Source organism: Oncorhynchus keta, unplaced genomic scaffold, assembly GCF_023373465.1.
Source record: "Oncorhynchus keta strain PuntledgeMale-10-30-2019 unplaced genomic scaffold, Oket_V2 Un_contig_17125_pilon_pilon, whole genome shotgun sequence".
In the NCBI taxonomy this organism is placed as follows: domain Eukaryota; kingdom Metazoa; phylum Chordata; class Actinopteri; order Salmoniformes; family Salmonidae; genus Oncorhynchus; species Oncorhynchus keta.
This window is the reverse complement of record NW_026280305.1, coordinates 195,666-220,130: the sequence shown is the minus strand read 5'-3', so window position 1 is coordinate 220,130 and position 24,465 is coordinate 195,666. Positions and strand designations below refer to the sequence as shown.

Sequence of the window (24,465 nt, the reverse complement as noted above, 5' to 3'; positions counted from 1 at the left end):
CCAACCAAGAATTCACAAAATGAGGAAAAAGAAATTGAGACTGGATGCAGAATTCTGAAAAAACATCCTTTGTACAACGTTAAACACCAAATACTGCATGCAGAGCAAAATTAGGATGATACCCGCTAATTATCAAAATCCAGAAAGCAGCCGTTAAATTCTACAACAACCTAAAAGGAATTGATTCCAAAACCACAATAAGATCTAACCAAATCATGAGAATACAAAAAGGTAATTTCTTGACAAATTTGGAAATAATTAACTAAAAAATAGAGCAAACTGGAATGCAATTTGGCCCTAAACAGAAAGTACACAGTGGCAGAATACCTGGCTACCATGACTGACCCAAAATGAAGGAAAGCTTTGACTATGTGCAGACCCAGTGAGCATAGCCTTGCTATTGAGAAAGGCTGCTGAAGGCAGACCTGGCTCTGAAGAGAAGACCTGCTATATGCACACTGCCCACAAAATGAGGTGGCAACTGAGCTGCACTTCCTAACCTCCTGCCAAATGTATGACCATATTAGAGAGACATTATTTTCCTCAGATTACACAGACCCACAACGAATTTAAAAACAAATCTAATTTTGATAAACTCCCATATCTATTAGGCGAAATACCATAGTGTACCATCACAGCAGCAAGATGTGACCTGTTGCCATAAGAAAAAGGCAAACACCATTGTAAATACAACCCATATTTATGTTTATTTATTTTCCCTTTTGTACATTAACTATTTGCACATCATTAGAACACAATATATAATGTAATATGTTGTCAGTGTAATGTTTACTTTTAATTTCTGATTGTTTATTTAACTTTTGTTTGTTATCTATTTTACTTGCTTTGGCAATGTAAACATATGTTTCCCATGCCAATAAAGCCATTTGAATTGAAATTGATAGAGGACTCATCATGGATATTATCCAATTTGTCATGGACATTGCCATTGAGGGCTTTCACCATTTATACGTTTTCAAGTGGATGGGGATTCCTATGAGTTGGTAGCAATCAGCCAATGAAGAAAACAATGGACTACTTTAAAATGGAGATAGCTTTAATGGGACTGCCCAAACTGTCACAGACGTTATAATGGCACAGATACAAAGATGAGTCCTCCATCTCTATGGCCTGTTGTTCAGACGCGTATCTGCCCTCTCATTGGCTAGAATGGGCTCCTGAGTGGCACAGCGGTCTAAGGCACTGCATCTGTGCTAGAGGCGTCACTACAGACCCTGGTTTGTTTCAGGCTGTATCACAACCGGCCGCGATTGGGAGTCCCATAGGGCGGCACAGAATTGGCTCAGCATCATCCGGCCGGTTTAGGGTTTGGCCGGGGAGGCCTATTCTTAATTGACTCATAGTTAAATAACGTTTTTATGGTCCCACCTGATCTCACCTCCTGCCTGCCTTCCATATTCGAGGACATGTGTTTTGATTGTTAGAGCATGTTTGAGGACATGTGTTTTGATTGTTATCTTATCAATACAATAGACAGTCTTTGGTTTGCTTCCGTTTAGATCCTTAAGTATGGTAAAGAGTTTCAATTGCAAAAGTTTTGCAACGGAAACCTCCAAATGAATACACGCCAGGTGATGTCATGTTTTGTGGATCATGTGATTTGGCTGTGTGAAGAATGGCTGACCAAGCGGTGACTACTGAGAGAGGGTGAGTGTGTTTTTTTATAAACAAACTTAGAACCGCTCTTTTAAATATAACAATATTGATAAAAGCGACCCACAAAAAGTTAATCATGATACAATTAGTTTCCCTTGTGTGTCTTGTTATTCTTGTTTGTCGTCAAGTACCTGTAGACTGAAATTAATTTTCAGTTGACTTAACACACTCGTGGCAACAATGTTGCATGTTTATAGTTTATGCCGGGTTCAGGTGCTTGTCGGAGCTAGGAAACTCGGACATTTCGACTTGCTAATTAGTTGAACGCGGTAGGTGATTGACAACAAGTTAGAAAGTCGGACATTTCCGATGTTCCTAGTTCCGACGAGCACGTGAAAGCGGCATTGGTCCGCGTTAAAAAGTCATGAAACCGACGGAGCGGTTTAAAGCTTGAAATGAACAGCTGTGTTGGAATGCGAACAATATGGGTGTCAGTTCTGACTGTAGGGTGCGGGAGGATGACGGGAATGGTCGGTAGTGGAAAGACATAGGAAGAAGAGAGATCATGACACAGAAAGCAGTGAAGCGTCTAGTGAAGAAAGCATGAAGAGGGCCAAGGTATGAAGTAAGAGTAGTGATGTGTTGGAGTGGAAAGCGGTTATAGTGTTTGATGAGACCACGGGGCCTCACTTACACCCTATCTGACTAACTCATGCCGTAGAGAAAAAGGTAGGTGAAGTGAAATTAGCTCGATTCATTGGAAATGGTAGATTGTTAATATAGTGTGGTAGCCAGGCTCAGCAAGAGACTATTCTGAAAATGGAAAAGCTTAACGTTAATGGGAAGAAGATTAAAAGCCATGTCCCTGGTTCTTATGCTAGATTGAGGGAAGTAATCACTGTGGTCCCAGTATCTATGTCCATAGATGATGTTAAAGACAATGTGACAGGAGGCAGAGTAATTGAGGCCAAAAGGTTGATTGGTAGGAAAGAGGGTCAAACAAGTGAAAGCTTATCAGTGGTGGTGAGGTTTGATCAAGTCTTGCTGAGAAAAGTACAGATCTGATTCCTTAGTTTCAATGTTAGAGAATTTGTCCCATATGCACTGCAATGTTTTAAACGCCAAAGAATGTAGTGGCTCATTGTAAAGGAAAGAAACGATGTGCCAAGTGAGGAGGGACACGTGGTTACGGTGAATGTGGGAGCAATGTGAAGGTTAAGTGCTGTGATTGTGGGGAGAATACAGTAGCATTTGGTGGATGCCAAGTACAGAGAGAGGCTCGGAGATATAGGATCAGTCGTGATGTATCGTATGCAGAGAGAGGCTCGGAGATATAGGAACAGTCGTGATGTATCGTATACAGAGAGAGACTTGGAGATATAGGATCAGTCTTGATGTATCGTATACAGAGAGAGACTTGGAGATATAGGATCAGTCGTGATGTATCGTATACAGAGAGAGACTTGGAGATATAGGAACAGTCGTGATGTATCGTATACAGAGAGAGACTTGGAGATATAGGATCAGTCTTGATGTATCGTATACAGAGACTTGGAGATATAGGAACAGTCGTGATGTATCGTATACAGAGAGAGACTTGGAGATATAGGATCAGTCTTGATGTATCGTATACAGAGAGAGACTTGGAGATATAGGAACAGTCGTGATGAATCGTATGCAGAGAGAGACTTGGAGATATAGGATCAGTCTTGATGTATCGTATACAGAGAGAGACTTGGAGATATAGGATCAGTCTTGATGTATCGTATACAGAGAGAGACTTGGAGATATAGGATCAGTCTTGATGTATCGTATACAGAGAGAGACTTGGAGATATAGGAACAGTCGTGATGAATCGTATGCAGAGAGGGGCTCGGAGATATAGGAACAGTCGTGATGAATCGTATGCAGAGAGGGGCTCGGAGATATAGGAACAGTCGTGATGTATCGTATACAGAGAGAGACTTGGAGATATAGGATCAGTCTTGATATATCGTATACAGAGAGAGACTTGGAGATATAGGAACAGTCGTGATGAATCGTATGCAGAGAGGGGCTCGGAGATATAGGAACAGTCGTGATGTATCGTATACAGAGAGAGACTTGGAGATATAGGAACAGTCGTGATGAATCGTATGCAGAGAGGGGCTCGGAGATATAGGAACAGTCGTGATGTATCGTATGCAGAGAGGGGCTCGGAGATATAGGAACAGTCGTGATGAATCGTATGCAGAGAGGGGCTCGGAGATATAGGAACAGTCGTGATGAATCGTATGCAGAGAGGGGCTCGGAGATATAGGAACAGTCGTGATGAATCGTATGCAGAGAGGGGCTCGGAGATATAGGAACAGTCGTGATGAATCGTATGCAGAGAGTGGCTCGGAGATATAGGAACAGTCGTGATGTATCGTATGCAGAGAGAGACTTGGAGATATAGGAACAGTCGTGATGAATCGTATGCAGAGAGGGGCTCGGAGATATAGGAACAGTCGTGATGTATCGTATACAGAGAGAGACTTGGAGATATAGGAACAGTCGTGATGTATCGTATACAGAGAGAGACTTGGAGATATAGGAACAGTCGTGATGTATCGTATAGAGAGAGACTTGGAGATATAGGATCAGTCTTGATGTATCGTATACAGAGAGAGACTTGGAGATATAGGAACATTGCATCACCCACCTGTAGCACGCACTCCAGAAGGTATATCTCTCTGGTCACCCCCAAAACCAATTCTTCCTTTGGCCGCCTCTCCTTCTAGTTCTCTGCTGCCAATGACTGGAACGAACTACAAAAATCTCTGAAACTGGAAACACTTATCTCCCTCATTAGCTTTAAGCACCAGCTGTCAGAGCAGCTCACAGATTACTGCACCTGTACATAGCCTACCTATCATTTAGCCCAAACAACTACCTCTTTCCCTACTGTATTTATTTAATATTATTTATTTATTTATTTTGCTCCTTTGCACCCCATTATTTTTATTTCTACTTTGCACATTCTTCCACTGCAAATCTACCATTCCAGTGTTTTACTTGCTATATTGTATTTTACTTTGCCACCATGGCCTTTTTTTGCCTTTACCCCCCTTATCTCACCTCATTTGCTCACATCGTATATAGACTTGTTTCTACTGTATTGTTGTCTTACTCCATGTGTAACTCTGTGTCGTTGTATGTGTCGAACTGCTTTGCTTTATCTTGGCCAGGTCACAATTGTAAATGTCAACTTGTTTTCAACTTGCCTACCTGGTTAAATAAATGTGAAAAAATAATAATAATAAAAAAATAAACCCAGGGAGATTTTACTGTAATTATGTTACCAAATTTAGCATCTGCACAGTTTTTCCAGTAAATTGTACAAAGTAGTCATTTTGCATAGAGTTGGTTTGTTAAACTTCTAAATCAATATTTTTTTGATTGGCATACAGTGTAATTCAGCTACAGTGGAAATGCCATATTGACAATGCCTAAAGTAAAATGTTTTAGGAATGCTTGAAAGCTTTGTTGAAGTGTTTTTGTAAGCTTATAGGCCAGTACACTACAACCTTCTCCACTACTGCAACCCAATTTCAAGAACCAATTATCCAATACCTTACCTGTTTTATAATACCTGTCTATAATACCTGTCCTATACCTGTTTTATAATACCTGTCTATAATACCTGTCCAATACCTTACCTTATCTGTTTTATAATTTAGGATGTAACTAAGTCCAATGCAGCGAATCCCATCCCCAACACTAACTGCATTTCACCATTCAATTAACACAAGCACATGTGATTAATAATGTCATCCCTGGCATATAACATCCCCTTTTCCACTCTGTGTTTTAGTTTGTTTTTTGGCTGCAGACTGGCTCAGCGAATACTGATGTTTCTTGGTATTCATAGTCTTTTCTACAATTTGTTGAGTGTCCTGGACAGAACGTTGAGGTAACCTACCTACCGGTGTGATTGTCAGACTAACTCCACCTCCCCGGCTGCACCCCACTCATATGCTGCTAGTGCTGCTCTAACTCCCTGCTGCATGCAGTGCTTGAGGCAGGAAGTAACATCCCTGGCAGTTCAATAACAAACCCTGCATGTCATTTTATTTCCACCTATCCCCGAAGCATGTTTACAACTTGTTGTTTTTGTACATTTAATGTCTCGTCTCCTTTTTGCTGTGAAATATTACAACCGTCAGCAACATGACTCCTGACTACCAATGTAATCCCAGACCGTATAGGCTATAGCCTAGGCTGGTTGATGAGTTGTGTTTGTGTCTATGCAGGTCCTGGACTTCCACGGCATGGATCACCAGCTGGCTGCCCTCCTGGTGCCCCACCTCCCAGAACCAGCTCAAGACTGCAGAGGAGAAGATGCTGCAATGTAAGGAATTCCTCTCTCCTTTACCATCACTGTATTTCCAGCCATGGCCAATTTGTGGATTATTATGTGTGGATCCTTCTCATCCCCAGGCATCACAGGCAAGGTGTCCCAGCAGTATGTCCCAATCTCGGATGGTAACATGCTGTGGACCCTCACATTGAATAGAAACATGAAGAACCAGACTCCCCTGGTGCTGCTGCATGGCTTCGGTGGAGGGGTGGGCCTGTGGGCCCTCAACCTAGACGCCCTGGCTCAACAGGTTAGTCTCTGAAGCACAGGCTTCTCTTGTAGCGTTGGAAAGCCTGAGGAAGTTCTTCTCAGAGAGACCATGTAAAGGGGTGTAGTACGACAGAGTCTAGATAGAAACTAGTGTATGCTTTCTTTTTAACACTGACTTCTATTTTTAGTAAGTTTTATCATGTTGTGTAGTGCCTTTATAAATAAAATGACTTTTCATTATTATTATTGTTAATAATAGAGGCCCGTCTATGCCTTTGACCTGCTGGGCTTCGGCCAGAGCAGCAGGCCCTACTTCAGCTCCGACGCCAAGGAGGCTGAGGCCCAGTTTGTGGACTCCATCGAGCAGTGGAGGGCTAAAGTCGGCCTGGAAGCCATGGTCATGCTGGGACATAACTTTGGAGGTTATTTGGCAGCTGCTTATTCGCTCAAGTATCCCACCAGGCAAGTATCACCTGACACCACTCAACTTTCCCCAGTTCACAACCATAGACAGGTTTCAATATGAATGGTTGTTTTATTCCTTAGTATTTAGCCACCTCCTTGGTTAAAGATAGAATACTACATGTATTTAGCCAGTCCTTGGTTCACCCTCCTATGCTTGACTAATACTGTACACCCCAGACCTCACGGGATGTTGGTATGCAGGTGCTAACCTCTGATAACAACATGAATGTCCTTAAAAAGTGTCCCCTCTTTGCTGTATCTCAACTGAATCATCTTCTCTCACTGTGTTGCTAAGATTTCAGCAGGTACCGAACTCATTATAAATGTCTCCAAAACCTCATCACACTCAGATCAGAACAGCTTAAAGCAGCCAGCCAGCCAGCCACATCCTGTCCTTCTAGTATTCAAGCAGCCAGCCACATCCTGTCCTTCTAGTATTAAAGCAGCCAGCCAGCCACATCCTGTCCTTCTAGTATTAAAGCAGCCAGCCAGCCACATCCTGTCCTTCTAGTATTAAAGCAGCCAGCCAGCCACATCCTGTCCTTCTAGTATTAAAGCAGCCAGCCAGCCACATCCTGTCCTTTTAGTATTCAAGCAGCCAGCCACATCCTGTCCTTCTAGTATTCAAGCAGCCAGCCAGCCACATCCTGTCCTTCTAGTATTCAAGCAGCCAGCCAGCCACATCCTGTGCTTCTAGTATTCAAGCAGCCAGCCAGCCACATCCTGTCCTTCTAGTATTCAAGCAGCCAGCCAGCCAGCCACATCCTGTCTTTCTAGTATTCAAGCAGCCAGCCAGCCAGCCACATCCTGTCCTTCTAGTATTCAAGCAGCCAGCCAGCCAGCCACATCCTGTCCTTCTAGTATTCAAGCAGCCAGCCAGCCAGCCACATCCTGTCCTTCTAGTATTCAAGCAGCCAGCCAGCCAGCCACATCCTGTCCTTCTAGTATTCAAGCAGCCAGCCAGCCAGCCACATCCTGTCCTTCTAGTATTCAAGCAGCCAGCCAGCCAGCCACATCCTGTCCTTCTAGTATTCAAGCAGCCAGCCAGCCAGCCACATCCTGTCCTTCTAGTATTCAAGCAGCCAGCCAGCCAGCCACATCCTGTCCTTCTAGTATTCAAGCAGCCAGCCAGCCAGCCACATCCTGTCCTTCTAGTATTCAAGCAGCCAGCCAGCCAGCCACATCCTGTCCTTCTAGTATTCAAGCAGCCAGCCAGCCAGCCACATCCTGTCCTTCTCTAGTATCCAAGCAGCCAGCCACATCCTGTTCTTCTCTAGTATTCAAAAATGCTCTTAATCTGACTGGGGCACTTTGGCTATGTTTATACAGGCAGCCCAATTCTGTTATTATTTTCCACTAATTGGTCTTTTGATCACTGATCTTTTCACATCAGATTTTTTTCAGAGCTGATCTGATTGGTCAAAAGACCAATTAGGGAAAAAAATATCAGAATTGGTCTGCCTGTCTAAATGCCGCCTTTATTTCCCCTGTTCAGTTCACCGATGGACAGATCACTTAATAAACTGTGCCCTAGTGGTTTAGATTATTTCCTTTCCAGATCTTTCAATACGACCTCAACTTATTTTGTTCACCACCATAGAGGCGTTTCAGTTATTTCAGATTGGTGTTGATGGAGTATGGTATTTCCTCTTCACTGTCCTGTAAGGTGCAACACATGGTGCTGGTTGAGCCGTGGGGCTGACCTTTCTTCTTCACTGTCCTGTAGGGTAAAGCACATGCTGCTGGTTGAGCCGTGGGGCTGACCTTTCCTCTTCACTGTCCTGTAGGGTGCAACACGTGGTGCTGGTTGAGCTGTGGGGCTGACCTTTCCTCTTCACTGTCCTGTAGGGTAAAGCACATGGGGCTGGTTGAGCCGTCCTGACCTTTCCTCTTCACTGTCCTGTAGGGTGCAACACATGGTGCTGGTTGAGCCGTGGGGCTGACCTTTCCTCTTCCTGTCCTTCAACACATGGTGCTGGTTGAGCTGTACCTTTCCCCTTCACTGTCCTGTAGGGTAAAGCACATGGTGCTGGTTGAGCTGTGGGGCTGACCTTTCTTCTTCACTGTCCTGTAGGGTAAAGCACATGGTGCTGGTTGAGCCGTGGGGCTGACCTTTCCTCTTCACTGTCCTGTAGGGTAAAGCACATGCTGCTGGTTGAGCCGTGGGGCTGACCTTTCCTCTTCACTGTCCTGTAGGGTGTAACACATGGTGCTGGTTGAGCCGTGGGGCTGACCTTTCCTCTTCACTGTCCTGTAGGGTGCAACACATGGTGCTGGTTGAGCTGTGGGGCTGACCTTTCCTCTTCACTGTCCTGTAGTGTAAAGCACATGGTGCTGGTTGAGCCCAACCTTTCCTCTTCACTGTCCTGTATTGTAAAGCACATGGTGCTGGTTGAGCCGTGGGGCTGACCTTTCCTCTTCACTGTCCTGTAGGGTAAAGCACATGGTGCTGGTTGAGGTGCTGGGGCTGACCTTTCCTCTTCACTGTCCTGTAGGGTAAAGCACATGGTGCTGGTTGAGCCGTGGGGCTGACCTTTCCTCTTCACTGTCCTGTATTAGCACATGGTGCTGGTTGAGCCGTGGGGCTGACCTTTCCTCTTCACTGTCCTGTAGGGTAAAGCACATGGTGCTGGTTGAGCTGTGGGGCTACCTTTCCTTTCCTGTCCTGAAGGGTAAAGCACATGCTCTGGTTGAGCTTGACCTTTCCTCTTCACTGTCCTGAAGGGTAAAGCACATGGTGCTGGTTGAGCTGTGGGGCTGACCTTTCCTCTTCACTGTCCTGAAGGGTAAAGCACATGGTGCTGGTTGAGCTGTGGGGCTGACCTTTCCTCTTCACTGTCCTGTAGGGTGCAGCACATGGTGCTGGTTGAGCCGTGGGGCTGACCTTTCCTCTTCACTGTCCTGTAGGGTGCAACACATGCTGCTGGTTGAGCCGTGGGGCTGACCTTTCCTCTTCACTGTCCTGTAGGGTGCAGCACATGGTGCTGGTTGAGCCGTGGGGCTGACCTTTCCTCTTCACTGTCCTGTAGGGTGCAACACATGGTGCTGGTTGAGCCGTGGGGCTGACCTTTCCTCTTCACTGTCCTGTAGGGTGCAACACATGGTGCTGGTTGAGCTGTGGGGCTGACCTTTCCCCTTCACTGTCCTGTAGGGTAAAGCACATGCTGCTGGTTGAGCCGTGGGGCTGACCTTTCCTCTTCACTGTCCTGTAGGGTGCAACACATGGGGCTGGTTGAGCCGTGGGGCTGACCTTTCCTCTTCACTGTCCTGTAGTGTAAAGCACATGGTGCTGGTTGAGCCGTGGGGCTGACCTTTCCTCTTCACTGTCCTGTAGGGTAAAGCACATGGTGCCGTGGGGCTGACCTTTCCTCTTCACTGTCCTGTAGGGTAAAGCACATGCTGCTGGTTGAGCCGTGGGGCTGACCTTTCCTCTTCACTGTCCTGTAGGGTAAAGCACATGCTGCTGGTTGAGCCGTGGGGCTTACCTGAGCGTCCAGACACAGAAGACCAGGACAGGCCCATCCCGGTGTGGATCAAAGCCCTGGGAGCCATGTTGAGCCCGTTCAACCCCCTGGCAGGGCTACGTCTGGTGGGGCCACTGGGTAAGACTGGCAGCCTGTCTAACTAGATGGATGACAGACGTAGAAATACTACTGCAAATTACATTTCAATTACATACCTGTCTGACTGGATGACTGCATTGTTTATGGGATGGAGTTTTTACCAGCATTCAAACCCACCTCCTTTGTTCTTCAAGGTCCCACACTTGTTTCAACTCTAAGACCAGACTTCAAGAAGAAATACTTGTCCATGTTCAACGACGACACGGTCACAGAGTATATCTATCACCTGAACGTCCAGACTCCCAGGTTAGTCCCTCTCTCTCTCTCTCTCTCTATTTAGTTCCTGTTTGAGTTCACTGGATTTTTATCTCCACTTACTCTGGGCCTGTATTTACAGTCTCAGTCTGAGTGAGTTTCAATACAGTTCAATTCCAATGTTTTCCTCTTAGACCATAATGAAGAAGATGTTATGATTAAGATTAATATGACTATATGTACAGGAAGCACTTCAATTCTGAAATGCTTTTGTAATATAGGCTGTGGTTTTCATTTCTCACACCCTTATTTCAGTGATAATGTTAGTTTTACTCTGTTGTAGTGGTGAGTTCAATGTAGCTGCTTATTAAGGATTATTCTGAGAAGATCAGACTATCGTATACCTTACTGCTGTACTTCTCCCTCTTTAGTAATATTCATGTTTGTTTACTCTGTTGCAGTGGTGAGACAGCCTTCAAGAACATGACCATCCCATACGGGTGGGCCAAGAGGCCTATGCTGCAGAGGATTGGCCTGCTCCATGCTGACATCCCTATTACTGTGATATATGGGTCACGCTCCAGCATCGACGGTAACTCGGGCAACGCTATCAAAGGAATGAGGCCAAACTCTCATGTGGAGATCATAGTACGTTTGAATTCCTTTAAGCTGAACACTTAAGATGCTGTCTGTGTGTGGTTGTCTAGTAATGCGTGAGACAGCTGGCTCAGCTTTTATATTCCCATTTATTCAGCAGGTGGCAGGAAAAAAAGTGAATTGAAGTGTTAAATCCTAGATGAATATGATTTTCCAGAATGTGTATCTGATCTCATATTTCTATTCCTCCTCTCTCCCAGGCTATCAGAGGGGCGGGCCACTACGTCTATGCTGACCAGCCAGAGGACTTCAACCACAGAGTGCTTCAGGTGTGTGACGCGCTGGGCTGAGGGGGGGGGGGGCACTAGTTAACCTGCGGAGAGTGACGTGTTATACCTGTCATGCCCAGAGCTTGTCCTCTCAGTGAGCATGTGATCTGTGAGGATCAGAGAGGACTGGGCAAACAGCTCAATAGGGCTTTATTTTACCTCGATCATCCTCACTTTAGGTCCTCAGTAATAGACCTACCACCACCAGCACAGCAGACCTGCTAACTAGGGAAGGACCCCGTGTTGAAAAGATGATTCTCCTGGATTGTTTGGTTTGACACTTTTGTATTCATTCTACTGACTAAAGAGAATGGCTCATAGTTGTTACTGCTTGTCGGGATTTTGGACATTTTGTGATGAGTGTGTCAGCTTTTAATCTGCTGTTTGAAGAAATGTGATTCTCAGAACGATATAGACTACAATTTGACCACTTGTGGATTATTCTCATTCTGTCAAAGATCCTTCGTGAGATTATTTATGTTTCATTTGCGTCATAACAGCTCATGTAGATATGACCACGGACCATAGAGTTTTGATTTAAATACACACGATTGTGGAACTTCTAGACCTCTGGTTTTGCTAATGGGCTCCTGAGTGGCACAGCGGTCTAAGGCACTTCATCTCAGTGCTTCATCTCAGTGCTTCATCTCAGTGCTTCATCTCAGTGCTTCATCTCAGTTCCAGGCTGTATCACAACCAGCTGTGATTGGCAGTCCCATAGGGCGGCGCACAATTTGGCCCAGCGTCGTTAGGGTTTGGCCGGGGTAGGCCGTGATTGGCAGTCCCCTAGGGCGGCGCACAATTGGCCCAGCGTCGTTAGGGTTGGGCCGGGGTAGGCCGTCATTGGCAGTCCCATAGGGCGGCGCACAATTGGCCCAGTGTCGTTAGGGTTGGGCTGGGGTAGGCCGTGATTGGTAGTCCCATAGGGCGGCACACAATTGGCCCAGCATCGTTAGGGTTTGGCCGGGGTAGGCCGTCATTGCAAATAAGAATTTCTTCTTAACTGACTTGCGTAGTTAAATCAAGGTTAAATAAATACCAAATATAAAAAGATTTCCCCATGACAACCGAAGTGCCTTGTTAATGACCTAGTATGTGACCAGGGACTACAGTCATTGCTGCTGCTTTTTGGTCTTGTCTTTTTATGGGTCCTTTTGCAAGTGGTCGTTTTCACTTCAAGATGTTCTAATTATTTCTCATTCATAGTGTTTTGGCTCTTGTTGTGGTCTAGTGTTAAAATAATCCACTTATTAATAGCTAGCGTGTGCAGGTGAAGGAAAACAAAGCATCAGAATTGAATTGAAGATAACTACTCCATTCTTCTCAGCTGCCATTGTGGGGAAAGAAGGTTCTCAATAAGGGCCTCAATAAATCCCATTCATTCATTGCAACAGTATTTGATAGTATTATTAGGCACCTGTCCAGGGTGTCTAGAAAAGCACAGTATCTAGGTCTAAGATCAGTTAGCATAGCTATAGCAGCCTGTCCTCTTATTTCATATAGGTGACAGCTAATATCTCTGTGTGAAGTTGCAGATTGGGTGGGTTACTTAGACTTTTACAGCCACTTTACCCAGTGCAACCTTTAAAAAAAATCTAAAGCACCATTTACTAGATGTGCTGAGCCCAAGGATACGGTTTGATTAACTCCTGAACATGTGGATGCCTTTGTATTGTTGTCCTGTATATCATTGTAAGTCTCCAATCACAAGTCAATTACCGTGGGGAAGAAAAAATGGTGCTTCTCTATTCATGTATTGTAAAATACCTGTAAATAATAAAGATTATATTATGATTTTGGTGTCCTTTGTTGTAACACATGTATATTTAGACTTGTGTTGTGAAGATCAACAATATTTCAGTATTAAACACTACAACTCTCATAGGCATTCTGTCTGAAAACCACCTTTACAAAAAAGATTGCAGTAAAAGGGGAGTAACTGCAGTAAAAGGGGAGTAACTGCAGTAAAAGGGGAGTAACTGCAGTAAAAAGGGGAGTAACTGCAGTAAACTGCAGGGGTAACTGCAGTAAAAGGAGTAACTGCAGTAAAAGGGGAGTAACTAAAAGTAATTGCAGAATAACAGTAAAAGGGGAGTAATTGCAGAAGTGTAACTGCAGTCAGAGTGCAGTATAACTGTAACTAAAAGTTACACTTCAAAATTACTGCAGTAAAATAACTTGTTGTCACAGTGACTTTATCAAGCATTTTTTATCCACACTGATTTCTGTTCAAAGAGGAGAGCTAATCTCAACTGCTTTCGTTCCTATGAATTGTTCCTTTGAGAGAGATGATCCCCACTGTGTGAAATGTGGTCGTCAGAGCTCCAGAGGAAGAACATGGGAGCTTTTTAGTACCCATAAAAGTACAAAACTGCAACATGGACATCAGTATGACGTTCAGGGGTAGACTTTACACCAGTCTGGGTTATTTGTTATTGTGCTCTAAAATGGAGTAAAGCAAAGGTGAACATTTATCAATATTTCCTCCAACCCCGTTGACATGTCAGAGCTGCCAACTGTCGGTTAGTAAGAGTAATGGTTCGTATCTGTGATGAGGTCAGGCCTTGTATTTCAGTACATGACCACTAGAGGGAAACCTCCCTCAGATCAGGAAGGGAATGGAGGGTGCCTGCCTTGCTGAAGTGCAGTTAGCGACTCATCAAGGTCAATGTTACATCATTCAGTTCTGCTTCTCATCCTATGACCACTTAAAATATCAATAGGCTGTGTAAAAGGAAGAATGGTATTTTTCTGCATTAGGGTCTATATATGGCTGCCATAGGCTAAAGAAGAAAGGGCTGCAGCGTTGCATTTTAACTTGCTCCATTACAGTGAGCAGGTTGACGTTTATTGGGATGAGTCTTGTCCTGGAGGCCCAACTGAAAGATTTCCTAGCTGCAAAGTCAAAATTGGCAATATTGTTAAAATGTATGAAAACAAAAATGAGCTATCTGGGCTTCATTTCAGGTTAGTAGTATGCTTAACGTTAGGTTTAAAATGAGCTATCTGGGCTTCATTTCAGGTTAGCAGTATGCTTAACGTTAGGTTTAAAATGAGCTATCTGGGCTTCATTTCAGGTTAGCAGTATGCTTAACGTTAGGTTTAAAATGAGCTATCTGGGCTTCATTTCAGGTTAGTAGTATGCTTAACGTTAGGTTTAAAGTGAGATTTTATGACTGGCTGTGCCAGCCAGTGACCACTCACAGCAGAGCTGCCTCCAGAAGAAGATTCATGACGACAACGCTAACCTGCTTACAGTGAGGGTGAATTAGGACAAGGGAGAGGCAGAAGCTCTGAGGGTAGAATGTGGTGCTGAAAATGTGTCCGGACAAAGACGTTTCCAATGTTAACAGTGATATCCTATCCTTATTGGTTCAGCCCCGGATCAATTGTCCATGAATGCTGTATGAAAATGTGCAAACTCGTATGGAAATAGTACAGACTTCTAAGGAAAGAGCCGATGGTATAGGATACTCTACTTCCTTAGGTGAAAGCTAAGATGCAGAGTGGTGCAGTGTGCACTTACAGTAATGTATACAGGGTGGGTGTAGGGCGGCACGCCTAGCGGTTAGAGCGTTGGGTCAGTAACCGAAAGGTCGCTGGTTCGAATGTCCGCGCTTATAAGGTGAAAAATCAGTTGACGTGCCCTTGAGCAAGGCACTTAACCCTAATTTGCTCCAGGGGCATTGTACTACTATGGCTGATCCTGTAAATCAACACATTTCACTGCACCTGTATGTGACAATACAATCATTCTCTTTGCTTATTTGAGCTGTTCTTGCCATAATATGGACCTGGTCTTTTACCGAATAGCGCTATCTTCTGTATACACTCCTACCTTGTCACACACTGATTGGCTCAAACGCATTAAGATGGAAAGAAATTCCACAAAGTAACTTTCAACAAGGTACACCTGTTAATAGAAATGCATTCCAAGTAACTACCTCATGAAGCTGGTTGAGAGAATGCCAAGTGTGCAAAGCTGTCATCAAGGTAAAGGGTGGCTATTAGAAGAATCTCAAATATAAAACATATTTTGATTTGTTTAACACTTTTTCTGGTTACTACCTGATTCCATATGTGTTACTTCATAGTTTTGATGCCTTCACTATTATTCTACAATGTAGACAATAGTAAAAATAAAGAAAAAAACATTGAATGAGTAGATTGTAGGTTTGTCCAAACTTTTGACTGGTACTGTATGGAAATAAGGTATTTGTTGAAATGTTTTTTTTAACCTGTTTTCGCTTTGTCATTATGGGATATTGTGTGTAGATTGATGGACATTTTAATAATATTTATTGTAGAATCAGGCTGTAATGTAACAACATTTTGAAAAGTCAGAGTCTGAATACTTTCCTGAATGCAATATTCGAACCTGGTTTACAGTAAAGGGAACTGCAGTACTATGTAAGCTACAGTGCAGTATGTATGAACCTGCAGTACTAACTGTATGAACTAGAACTGCAGTACTATGTAGTGTAGCTACAGTGCAGTATGTATGAACCTGTAGTTTACAGTTTACAGTAAAGGGTCTAGAACTGCAGTACTATGTAGTGTAGCTACAGTGCAGTATGTATGAACCCGGTTTACAGTAAAGGGTCTAGAACTGCAGTACTATGTAGTGCAGCTACAGTGCAGTATGTATGAACCTGGTTTACAGTAAAGGTTCAAGAACTGCAGTACTATGTAGTGTAGCTACAGTGCAGTATGTATGAACCTGGTTTACAGTAAAGGGTCTAGAACTGCAGTACTATGTAGTGCAGCTACAGTGCAGTATGTATGAACCTGGTTTACAGTAAAGGGTCTAGAACTGCAGTACTATGTAGTGCAGCTACAGTGCAGTATGTATGAACCTGGTTTACAGTAAAGGGTCTAGAACTGCAGTACTATGTAGTGCAGCTACAGTGCAGTATGTATGAACCTGGTTTACAGTAAAGGGTCTAGAACTGCAGTACTATGTAGTGCAGCTATAGTGCAGTATGTATGAACCTGACATGGGAACTGCAGTAGTAGTGCAGCTACAGTGCAGTATGTATGAACCTGGTTTACAGTAAAGGGTCTAGAACTGCAGTACTATGTAGTGCAGCTACAGTGCAGTATGTATGAACTACAGAGCAAACAGGCCAGACGGGGTGCGGGCGCAGGTTGCTAGGGGTCTAAACCAGCGTGGCGCCTATATTAGATCAGAATTTATTATATTCTGCCAGTCGTCATGTAGTGCCCCCCCTTCTTTCTCTCCCCTCCTTCCTCTCAGACTACATTGACAGACAGTGTACACTAAGGCTCTGCAGCAGCTAGCGTTTCCACTGCCACCCCCATATCTCTCACACACACGGTACCATGAGTCCTATCCTTTAGGCAAGACCTTCTCTGACTTCCAGGGCTTAAATCTGCGCTCTGTCTAGACACCAGGTTGCATCACACGACTTCCCAATCTGCACCACTAGTCTTATCGCCTGCATCTGTTAGTGCCTAATACTTTCACTAAATGTCAAGATTTGTTTAGTCTCTAAACGAAGATGATCCATGAAGCAGTATCCATTCATTCACCAGAAGGATGTGATAGTTGTTCAATAAAAATGCTACTGACATATGGCTCTGTTTGCAGAGGGACATTCTACATCAATATGTTAAGTACTGTACGAGGTGTACGGAACCTTCAATTCACTGCATACAAGCACGATATGTTTTGACAGTATTTGGTTACAATATTCACCCTTATGTCATATCTTATATCATCTCATGTCATCTCACATTTATAAAAATGCTTTTAATGTATGATTTTAATTAGCTATCTTTTTTTCATTATCCTTTGTCTGTTTCATTATTTTATGTCCAGCACTTAGTTAGAAACAAAGTGTTATACAAATCGTTATGATTGTTGAGCCAGTACAAACACCAAAAGGAAGACGGAACGTCAGATGAATATCTAAATTGAAACATTCTCCCCCTCTGCTCTCCTCGTTCAGAATGGAGATGATGTCGCTGTACTCTTCATAGTTCAGGACAGGTCACATTCAATGAAAGCCATGGTGATAACAGTTTGAGCATGACACATCCATTTGACGCAGAGGCTTTGAAAGCTCCCTCCTATAGGGATGTTATCTGGCAGTGTGAAACAACTACAAGGCAGCTAAGGAAGCACTGCATTCCACTGCTGAGAAGACTCCTGGACTCCTGAGAAATGCACTTGTTTGTCATCGAGTCATCGAGGGAGTAGCCACGTCATCGAGGGAGTAGCCACGTCATCGAATAAAGCTAAATGGGCATCGACAGTAGAGGAGGAAGAGCAACCACCTCTTCCTCTGTCCTATCGCTCTTCTCTTCTCTCATTGTCATTCCCCTGTTAGACCTGCTGATTTTCCAGAAAACTGACATCCTGATTAAAGAATTGGTTCACCTGCCACACAAACTGCTTTCCAGAACTTATTTGTTTTTTCATTGAAGGATGAATGTGAAAAGGAGATGAAAGGTGTCAGTGGAAAAGTACTGTGTGTCTGTAGCCCTGCAGATGCTGCCTCTCAGCTGCAGCAGGCCTGTCTTCTCTTGTCTTCCACACTGGGAGACTCCTTGTCTTCCCTCTCTTTACCTGTTATGTCTTCCACACTGGGAGACTCCATGTCATGTCATGTCTTCCACACTGGGAGACTCCATCTCTTCCCTCTCTTTACCTGTCATGTCTTCCACACTGGGAGACTCCATGTCATGTCTTCCACACTGGGAGACTCCATCTCTTCCCTCTCTTTACATGTCTTGTCTTCCACACTGGGAGACTCCATGTCTTGTCTTCCACACTGGGAGACTCCATGTCTTGTCTTCCACACTGGGAGACTCCATGTCTTGTCTTCCACACTGGGAGACTCCATGTCTTGTCTTCCACACTGGGAGACTCCATGTCTTCCCTCTCTTTACATGTCATGTCTTCCACACTGGGAGACTCCATGTCTTGTCTTCCACACTGGGAGACTCCATGTCTTGTCTTCCACACTGGGAGACTCCATGTCTTCCCTCTCTTTACCTGTCATGACTTCCACACTGGGAGACTTCCTCTCTTTCCACACAGATCACAACTCACAGCACAGCTCTGCTTCTGTTACAGGCCACATGGAGAGATGGAGGGAGACAGACAGAAATATTGAGAGATTGAGAAAGTCAAAAATATACTGTGTATAGAGGAACAAATGGAGGGAAGATGAGAGAGAGTGCAAGAGAAGGATAGATAAAGAGAAGGAGGAATATAGAGAAAGTGATGTCTTCCAATAGAGACTCCAGCGCAAGAGAAGGATAGATAAAGAGGAGGAATATAGAGAAAGAGATGTAGAAACAGAGAGATAGCAAGAGAAGGATAGATAAAGAGGAGGATATAGAGAAAGAGCAGAGAGAAGGATAGATAAAGAGGAAGAAATGGAGAAAGATGAGAGAGGGTAGAGAGAGATAGCAAGAGAAGGATAGATAAAGAGGAATATAGAGAAAGAGCAAGAGAAGGATAGATAAAGAGAAATATAGATAAAGAGATGTAGAAACAGAGAGATAGCAAGAGAAGGATAGATAAAGAGGAAATATAGAGAAAGAGATGTAGAAACAGATAGATAAAGAGAAGGATAGATAAAGAAATAGAGAGAGATAGCAAGAGAAGGATAGATAAAGAGGAGGAATATAGAGAAAGAGAGATGTAGAAATAGAGAGCAATAAGAGAAGGATAGATAAAGAGAAGGAGGAATATAGAGAAAGAGATGTAGAAATAGAGAGATAGCAAGAGAAGGAGGAATATAGAATATAGAAAGAGATGTAGAAACAGAGAGATAGCAAGAGAAGGAGGAATAGATAAAGAGGAGGAATATAGAGAAAGAGATAGCAAGAGAAAGATATGTAGAAATAGAAAGAGAGCGCAAGGATAGATAAAGAGGAGGAATATAGAGAAAGAGATGTAGAAACAGAGAGCAAGAGAAGGATAGATAAAGAGGAGGAATATAGAGAAAGAGAGCAAGAGAAGGATAGATAAAGAGAAAGATATGTAGAAATAGCAAGAGAAGGATAGATAAAGAGAAAGATATGTAGAAATAGAGAGCGCAAGAGAAGGATAGATAAAGAGAAGGAGGAATATAGAGAAAGAGATGTAGAAATAGAGAGAGATAGCAAGAAGAGAAAGACAGATGGAGGGAGAGAGTGAGTGAAATCAATCCGCTGTGCAGGGCTGGTTGTGTCAGATTCTTCCGGAAGCACGACTAAAAATACAAGTGACTGGAGACGGTGTGTGGGGGAGCGTAAAACAAAAGAAACAGGCCTGTGAAAAATCCATAAAACATGATGGTACAGTAGATGTGTGTGTGTGTGCACGCTTCACAGTGTGTGTGTCACAGTGTGTGTCACACGCGGGGCATTAAGTTGACATTTATAACACTTAAAACACACTTAGGTATCCGTGGCGACAGAGCTGGGAGTTGTGTGTCGCTGTGTCTCAGAACACCTGCTGGCGGTGTGGAAGTGTTCAGGTGAGGTGACCGCGTGCTAATGTCGTCATTATTGACAATGAAAACCCTAGCCGTGAGCTGAAGTAGACAGCTTGACAGCCTGGCTGTGAAACATTATATATACAAAAGTATGTGGACACCCCTTCAAATTAGTGGATTCTGCAATTTCAGGCATATCTGTTACTGATAGGTGTATAAAATTGAGTACACAGCCATGCAATCTCCATAGACAAACATTGGCAGTAGAATGGCCTTGCTGAAGAGCACAGTGACTTTCATCGTGGCACTTTCACAGGATTCCACCTTTGGGGGTGGCAGGTAGCCTAGTGGTTAGAGTGTTGGACTAGTAACCAAGAGGTTGCAAGATCAAATCCCGAGCTGACAAGGTACAAACAAATCTGTTGTTCTGCCGCTGAGCAGGCAGTTAACCCACTGTTCTTAGGCCATCATTGACAATTCTGTGCTTCAAACTTTGTGGCAACAGTTTGGGTAAGGCCCTTTCCTGTTTCAATATGACAATGCCCCCATGCACAAAGCGAGGTCTATTCTGAAATGGTTTGTTGAGATCAACCTCATCAAACACCTTTGGGATGAATTGGAATGCCAACTGTGAGCCAGAGGCCTAATCATCCAACATCAGTGCCCGACCTCAAGCTCTTGTGGCTGAATGGAAGCAAGTCCCTGCAGCAATGTTTCAACATCTTTTGGGGAGCCTTCCCAGAAGAGGGGAGGCTGTTACAGCAGCATCTACATATTAATGCCCATGATTTTGGAATGAGTTGTTTGACAGGCCGTGTCCACATACTTTTGGCCATGTAGTGTATCTGCAGAGGGAAAGAGATAGCGAAATGAGCTCAGGTAAAAGTGTTTTTTACTGACTTGAAGAACTCTATTCAACACTTTATATTGCTACTTTCTCCTCTCTTCTATAGTCTGCCATAACCCCAGCTACCAAACGCTGACTCGGCTGCTGCATCTTCCCAGAGAAATGAAAGAGGAATCAGCCATCAGACTGGAGGGACACACAGCCATAATAATAAGTGAATCTCAAGTCTACATGAAGAAGTTGAACTGATGCATCTAAACAGCTTGACCCTGTGGTTGACTCATCATACAGTCAGCCAGTTAGTCAGTCAGTCAGCCAGTCAGTCAGTCAAACACACAAACACTCAATTCCCACAACCTGTCAGGCGTGAGTTAATTGCCAGAGGCTGGCCCATCAGTTGTGCGGACGGGGGGCTGCAGTCGGCTGTTTTTCCAGCGTCGTAGCTCCCGTTAGCCCACCCTGCTGTATGTATCACCCCTGCTTGGAGTGCTGACCCCACAGCATGAGGAGGCCTTGGCCCCCACTTCTTCCTCTCACTGGGCTAGCAGACATGCTGCACACCACCACCACCACCACCCTGCAGCCGTGGCCCATAAATATCCTGCCAGCCCTGCACTAATAGTCCTAATGGTTCCTGAGGAGCTGCCCGGAGCTGCATTAGGCCTGGATGGTCCATTGATTTAAAGCAAAGAGGCCGGCCCTGCCCTGCCGCCCGCTGCTCTATATGGGCCGGCTTCCAGTCACTGACCCACAGGGTTATCTCCCAAATGCAATTAAGACGCTTAAAAGTGCTTTTTCAGGAAGACACTGGGAGTAATGAGGGAGAGGCCGGCTGGACCGGGCCGATCCTATGCTGAGTGGGTGGGTGTAGGGGGCCCCAGCCCTCCCCCAGCCGCGCACTAGCCGGGAGGGAACGGCTCAAGTGAGGAAATGAAAGGAACCCTGGCTATGATATGTAATATCACCAGGAGGTGCAGCTCTGAATGGATGTCTCAGGGAGAGGAACAGAGCAATGTTTTGTAGCCCCAGTGACCAACATAGTGTCTGTGTCCCAAATGGCACCTTTTTCCCTTTATAGTGCACTATAAACACAGGGCTCTTGTCAATAGTAGTGCACTATAAACACAGGGCTCTGGTCAATAGTAGTGCACTATAAACACAGGGCTCTGGTCAACAGTAGTGCACTATAAACACAGGGCTCTGGTCAATAGTAGTGCACTGTACAGGAAATAGGGTACCATTTGGGACACCCCCAGGGAAAGTCATACTCAGAGGATGTGGGAACATTAGTGTTTAATGGGGTAATTATGTCAGCTGTTCTTCGTCTCGCTGTGTATGCTGGGCCTTATGCAATTCTGACTGGATGCAGACAATTGAGTTTCATCATTGGACACTCAGGGAAAATGGGTGATGGTCCCGACCTCGTTGCCCTAAGTACCTCCACAGCACATAATAACATACTGGCATTTGTCTGTAATGCAAAGTTTTGTCATGGATACTTGTAATTCCATTGTTTATTTACCCAGGAATGTGAACCATATAGATTGTGTTTTGATGTTGTTGCATTAGCTATAGTACTTTTCTTGGATTTTAAAGCAAGCTGTCCTACATTCTGTGGATGTCTGCACTAAATGTAGAGTATTATTATTGTGTATATGCGAGAGAGGGGGAGAGAGAAAGAGTGTGTGTGTATGTAAGTGAGAGCTAAAGAGCGAGAGGAAGAAAGAAGGAGAGAGAGAGAGCGGTCTGATGCCCTAAGGCCCAAATTAATCATAATGGCTTTTTCATATAAAGAGACAAGAAAAAGGGAGATTTGTTTAAGAGTGGTTGGGAATAAAATAGAGAGGAGAGGAGGATGGGCGGAGATGGAAGCTAACGTACTAAAATAATGAAGAGGGGAGAGAGAGAGAGAGAGAGATGGGGAGAGATAGAGAGAGGGATGGGGGAGAGAGAGTGAGAGTGATGGTGAGATAGAGAGGGGATGGGAAGAGAGAGAGCGAGAGAGAGGGGATGGGGAGATAGAGAGAGTGGATGGAGAGAGAGAGGGTGGATGGGGAGGGATGGAGAGGGAGAGAGAGAGAGAATGGGGGTATGGGGAGAGATAAAGAGAGAGGGATGGGGGAGAGAGAGAGAGGGAGAGAGGGGGGAGATGGGGAGAGAGAGGGGGAAGGAGAGGGAAGGAGACAGAGAGGCATCACGAGGGCTGCAGACTGCTGCTGTTGTGCTCAGCTGCATCCAGTACAACTCCACCGTTTCTTCATCAACAGCCTCATAACTTCACCCAAATCACTGGGCTTACCGTTGTCGTGAAATGGCAACAAATCACTGGCACCGCAGCCGACATAAAATTTGGTCTGCTAAGCTTGACGACGAGACAAATATTAAATGTATCTTTATCAAGATCAGTAATTATGAATTGTCAATGTGATTCTGAGGGAAGTAAGCTAAGAGTGCAGGAATCTGACTGAGTACACAGGAGTGCAGGAATCTAACTGAGTACACAGGAGTGCATGAATCTGACTGAGTACACCGGAGTGCAGGAATCTGACTGAGTACACCAGAGTGCAGGAATCTGACTGAGTACACAGAGTGCAGGAATCTGATTGAGTACACAGGAGTGCAGGAATCTGACTGAGTACACAGGAGTGCAGGAATCTGACTGAGTACACAGGAGTGCAGGAATCTGACTGAGTACACAGGAGTGCAGGAATCTGACTGAGTACACCGGAGTGCAGGAATCTGACTGAGTACACCGGAGTGCAGGAATCTGACTGAGTACACCAGAGTGCAGGAATCTGACTGAGTACACCAGAGTGCAGGAATCTGACTGAGTACACAGGAGTGCCGGAATCTGACTGAGTACACAGGAGTGCATGAATCTGACTGAGTACACCAGAGTGCAGGAATCTGACTGAGTACACCAGAGTGCAGGAATCTGACTGAGTACACCAGAGTGCAGGAATCTGACTGAGTACACCAGAGTGCAGGAATCTGACTTAGTACACCAGAGTGCAGGAATCTGACTGAGTACACCAGAGTGCAGGAATCTGACTGAGTACACCAGAGTGCAGGAATCTGACTGAGTACACCAGAGTGCAGGAATCTGACTGAGTACACAGGAGTGCAGGAATCTGACTGAGTACACAGGAGTGCAGGAATCTGACTGAGTACACAGGACAAGGCAATGAAGCAATAGACTAACTGCTAGTAAAAATGTTCCTTAAAATAAATGAGGCTTTTTTTTCAGCCTACGTGCTGGAGATTTGTTAGTGTGCAACAAAGGTGTCTATTTTGTGTTTGATAAAGGCCTGGGTAGTGTGTGAACAGGACATGTATTTGTTCATCTCCAATACCCTGGTATGTTCAGAATCAAAAGCCTTATGCAGGAGTTGAAATAAAACCCCACTGTGTCACGAGCTAACATGACAAGCCTTGAAGAAGAATCCCATCAACCCAGTCTGCTATGTTGGGTTGTTAGAGAGTGGATCCATATGCATGCAGGAAAAGATTGTGTCCCAAATGACACCCTATTCCCTAGATAGTGCACTACTGGGTATGCATCAGGTGGAAATCACAACTATAAATGCCACAGTGGAATGTGTGTGTGTGTGTGTGTGTGTGTGTGTGTGTGTGTGTGTGTGTGTGTGTGTGTGTGTGTGTGTGTGTGTGTGTGTGTGTGTGTGTGTGTGTGTGTGTGTGTGTGTGTGTGTGTGTGTGTGTGTGTGTGTGTGTGAGGAGTTTTTCAGAG

At 44.5% G+C, this 24,465-nt stretch overlaps 1 protein-coding gene and 1 long non-coding RNA gene across 10 annotated transcripts; one reads left to right on the top strand and one right to left on the bottom strand.

Annotated features, from left to right (window-relative positions):
• Positions 1 to 1,464: 1,464 nt before the first annotated feature.
• LOC118374736 (1-acylglycerol-3-phosphate O-acyltransferase ABHD5-like) lies at positions 1,465 to 12,253 on the top strand. Of its 4 annotated transcripts, XM_052503314.1 has the most exons (10): positions 1,465 to 1,668; positions 5,453 to 5,551; positions 5,892 to 5,989; positions 6,079 to 6,248; positions 6,468 to 6,670; positions 10,121 to 10,275; positions 10,431 to 10,542; positions 10,953 to 11,139; positions 11,349 to 11,417; positions 11,597 to 12,253. In XM_052503314.1, the coding sequence occupies exons 1-10, from the start codon at positions 1,637 to 1,639 to the stop codon at positions 11,693 to 11,695; spliced, it is 1,224 nt and encodes a 407-aa protein (XP_052359274.1). In that variant the 5' UTR covers positions 1,465 to 1,636; the 3' UTR covers positions 11,696 to 12,253. The 4 variants fall into 4 exon arrangements, with proteins under 4 accessions (XP_052359274.1, XP_052359275.1, XP_052359276.1 ...); XM_052503315.1 differs by lacking the exon at positions 5,453 to 5,551 and having other exon boundaries at positions 1,478 to 1,668; XM_052503316.1 differs by lacking the exons at positions 1,465 to 1,668; positions 5,453 to 5,551 and adding an exon at positions 1,985 to 2,235.
• Positions 8,383 to 10,160, bottom strand: LOC127919581 (uncharacterized). 6 transcript variants are annotated; one of them, XR_008103359.1, is made up of 4 exons: positions 10,037 to 10,130; positions 9,375 to 9,496; positions 8,786 to 8,846; positions 8,383 to 8,437 (listed from the first exon to the last, which is right to left on the bottom strand). It is a non-coding gene; the product is annotated as an uncharacterized LOC127919581 (long non-coding RNA). The 6 variants fall into 6 exon arrangements; XR_008103358.1 differs by having other exon boundaries at positions 8,387 to 8,498; XR_008103361.1 differs by lacking the exon at positions 9,375 to 9,496 and adding an exon at positions 9,680 to 9,801 and having other exon boundaries at positions 8,389 to 8,437; positions 10,037 to 10,160.
• Positions 12,254 to 24,465: the final 12,212 nt, after the last annotated feature.

Excerpts from the sequence above, each read along its gene's own strand:
- LOC118374736 (XM_052503314.1), top strand. The coding sequence starts at position 1,637 with ATGGCTGACCAAGCGGTGACTACTGAGAGAGG. Across the intron at positions 11,140-11,348 it reads ACTCTCATGTGGAGATCATA|GCTATCAGAGGGGCGGGCCA; the intron begins GTACGTTTGAAT and ends CCTCTCTCCCAG. Across the intron at positions 11,418-11,596 it reads TCAACCACAGAGTGCTTCAG|GTCCTCAGTAATAGACCTAC; the intron begins GTGTGTGACGCG and ends TCCTCACTTTAG.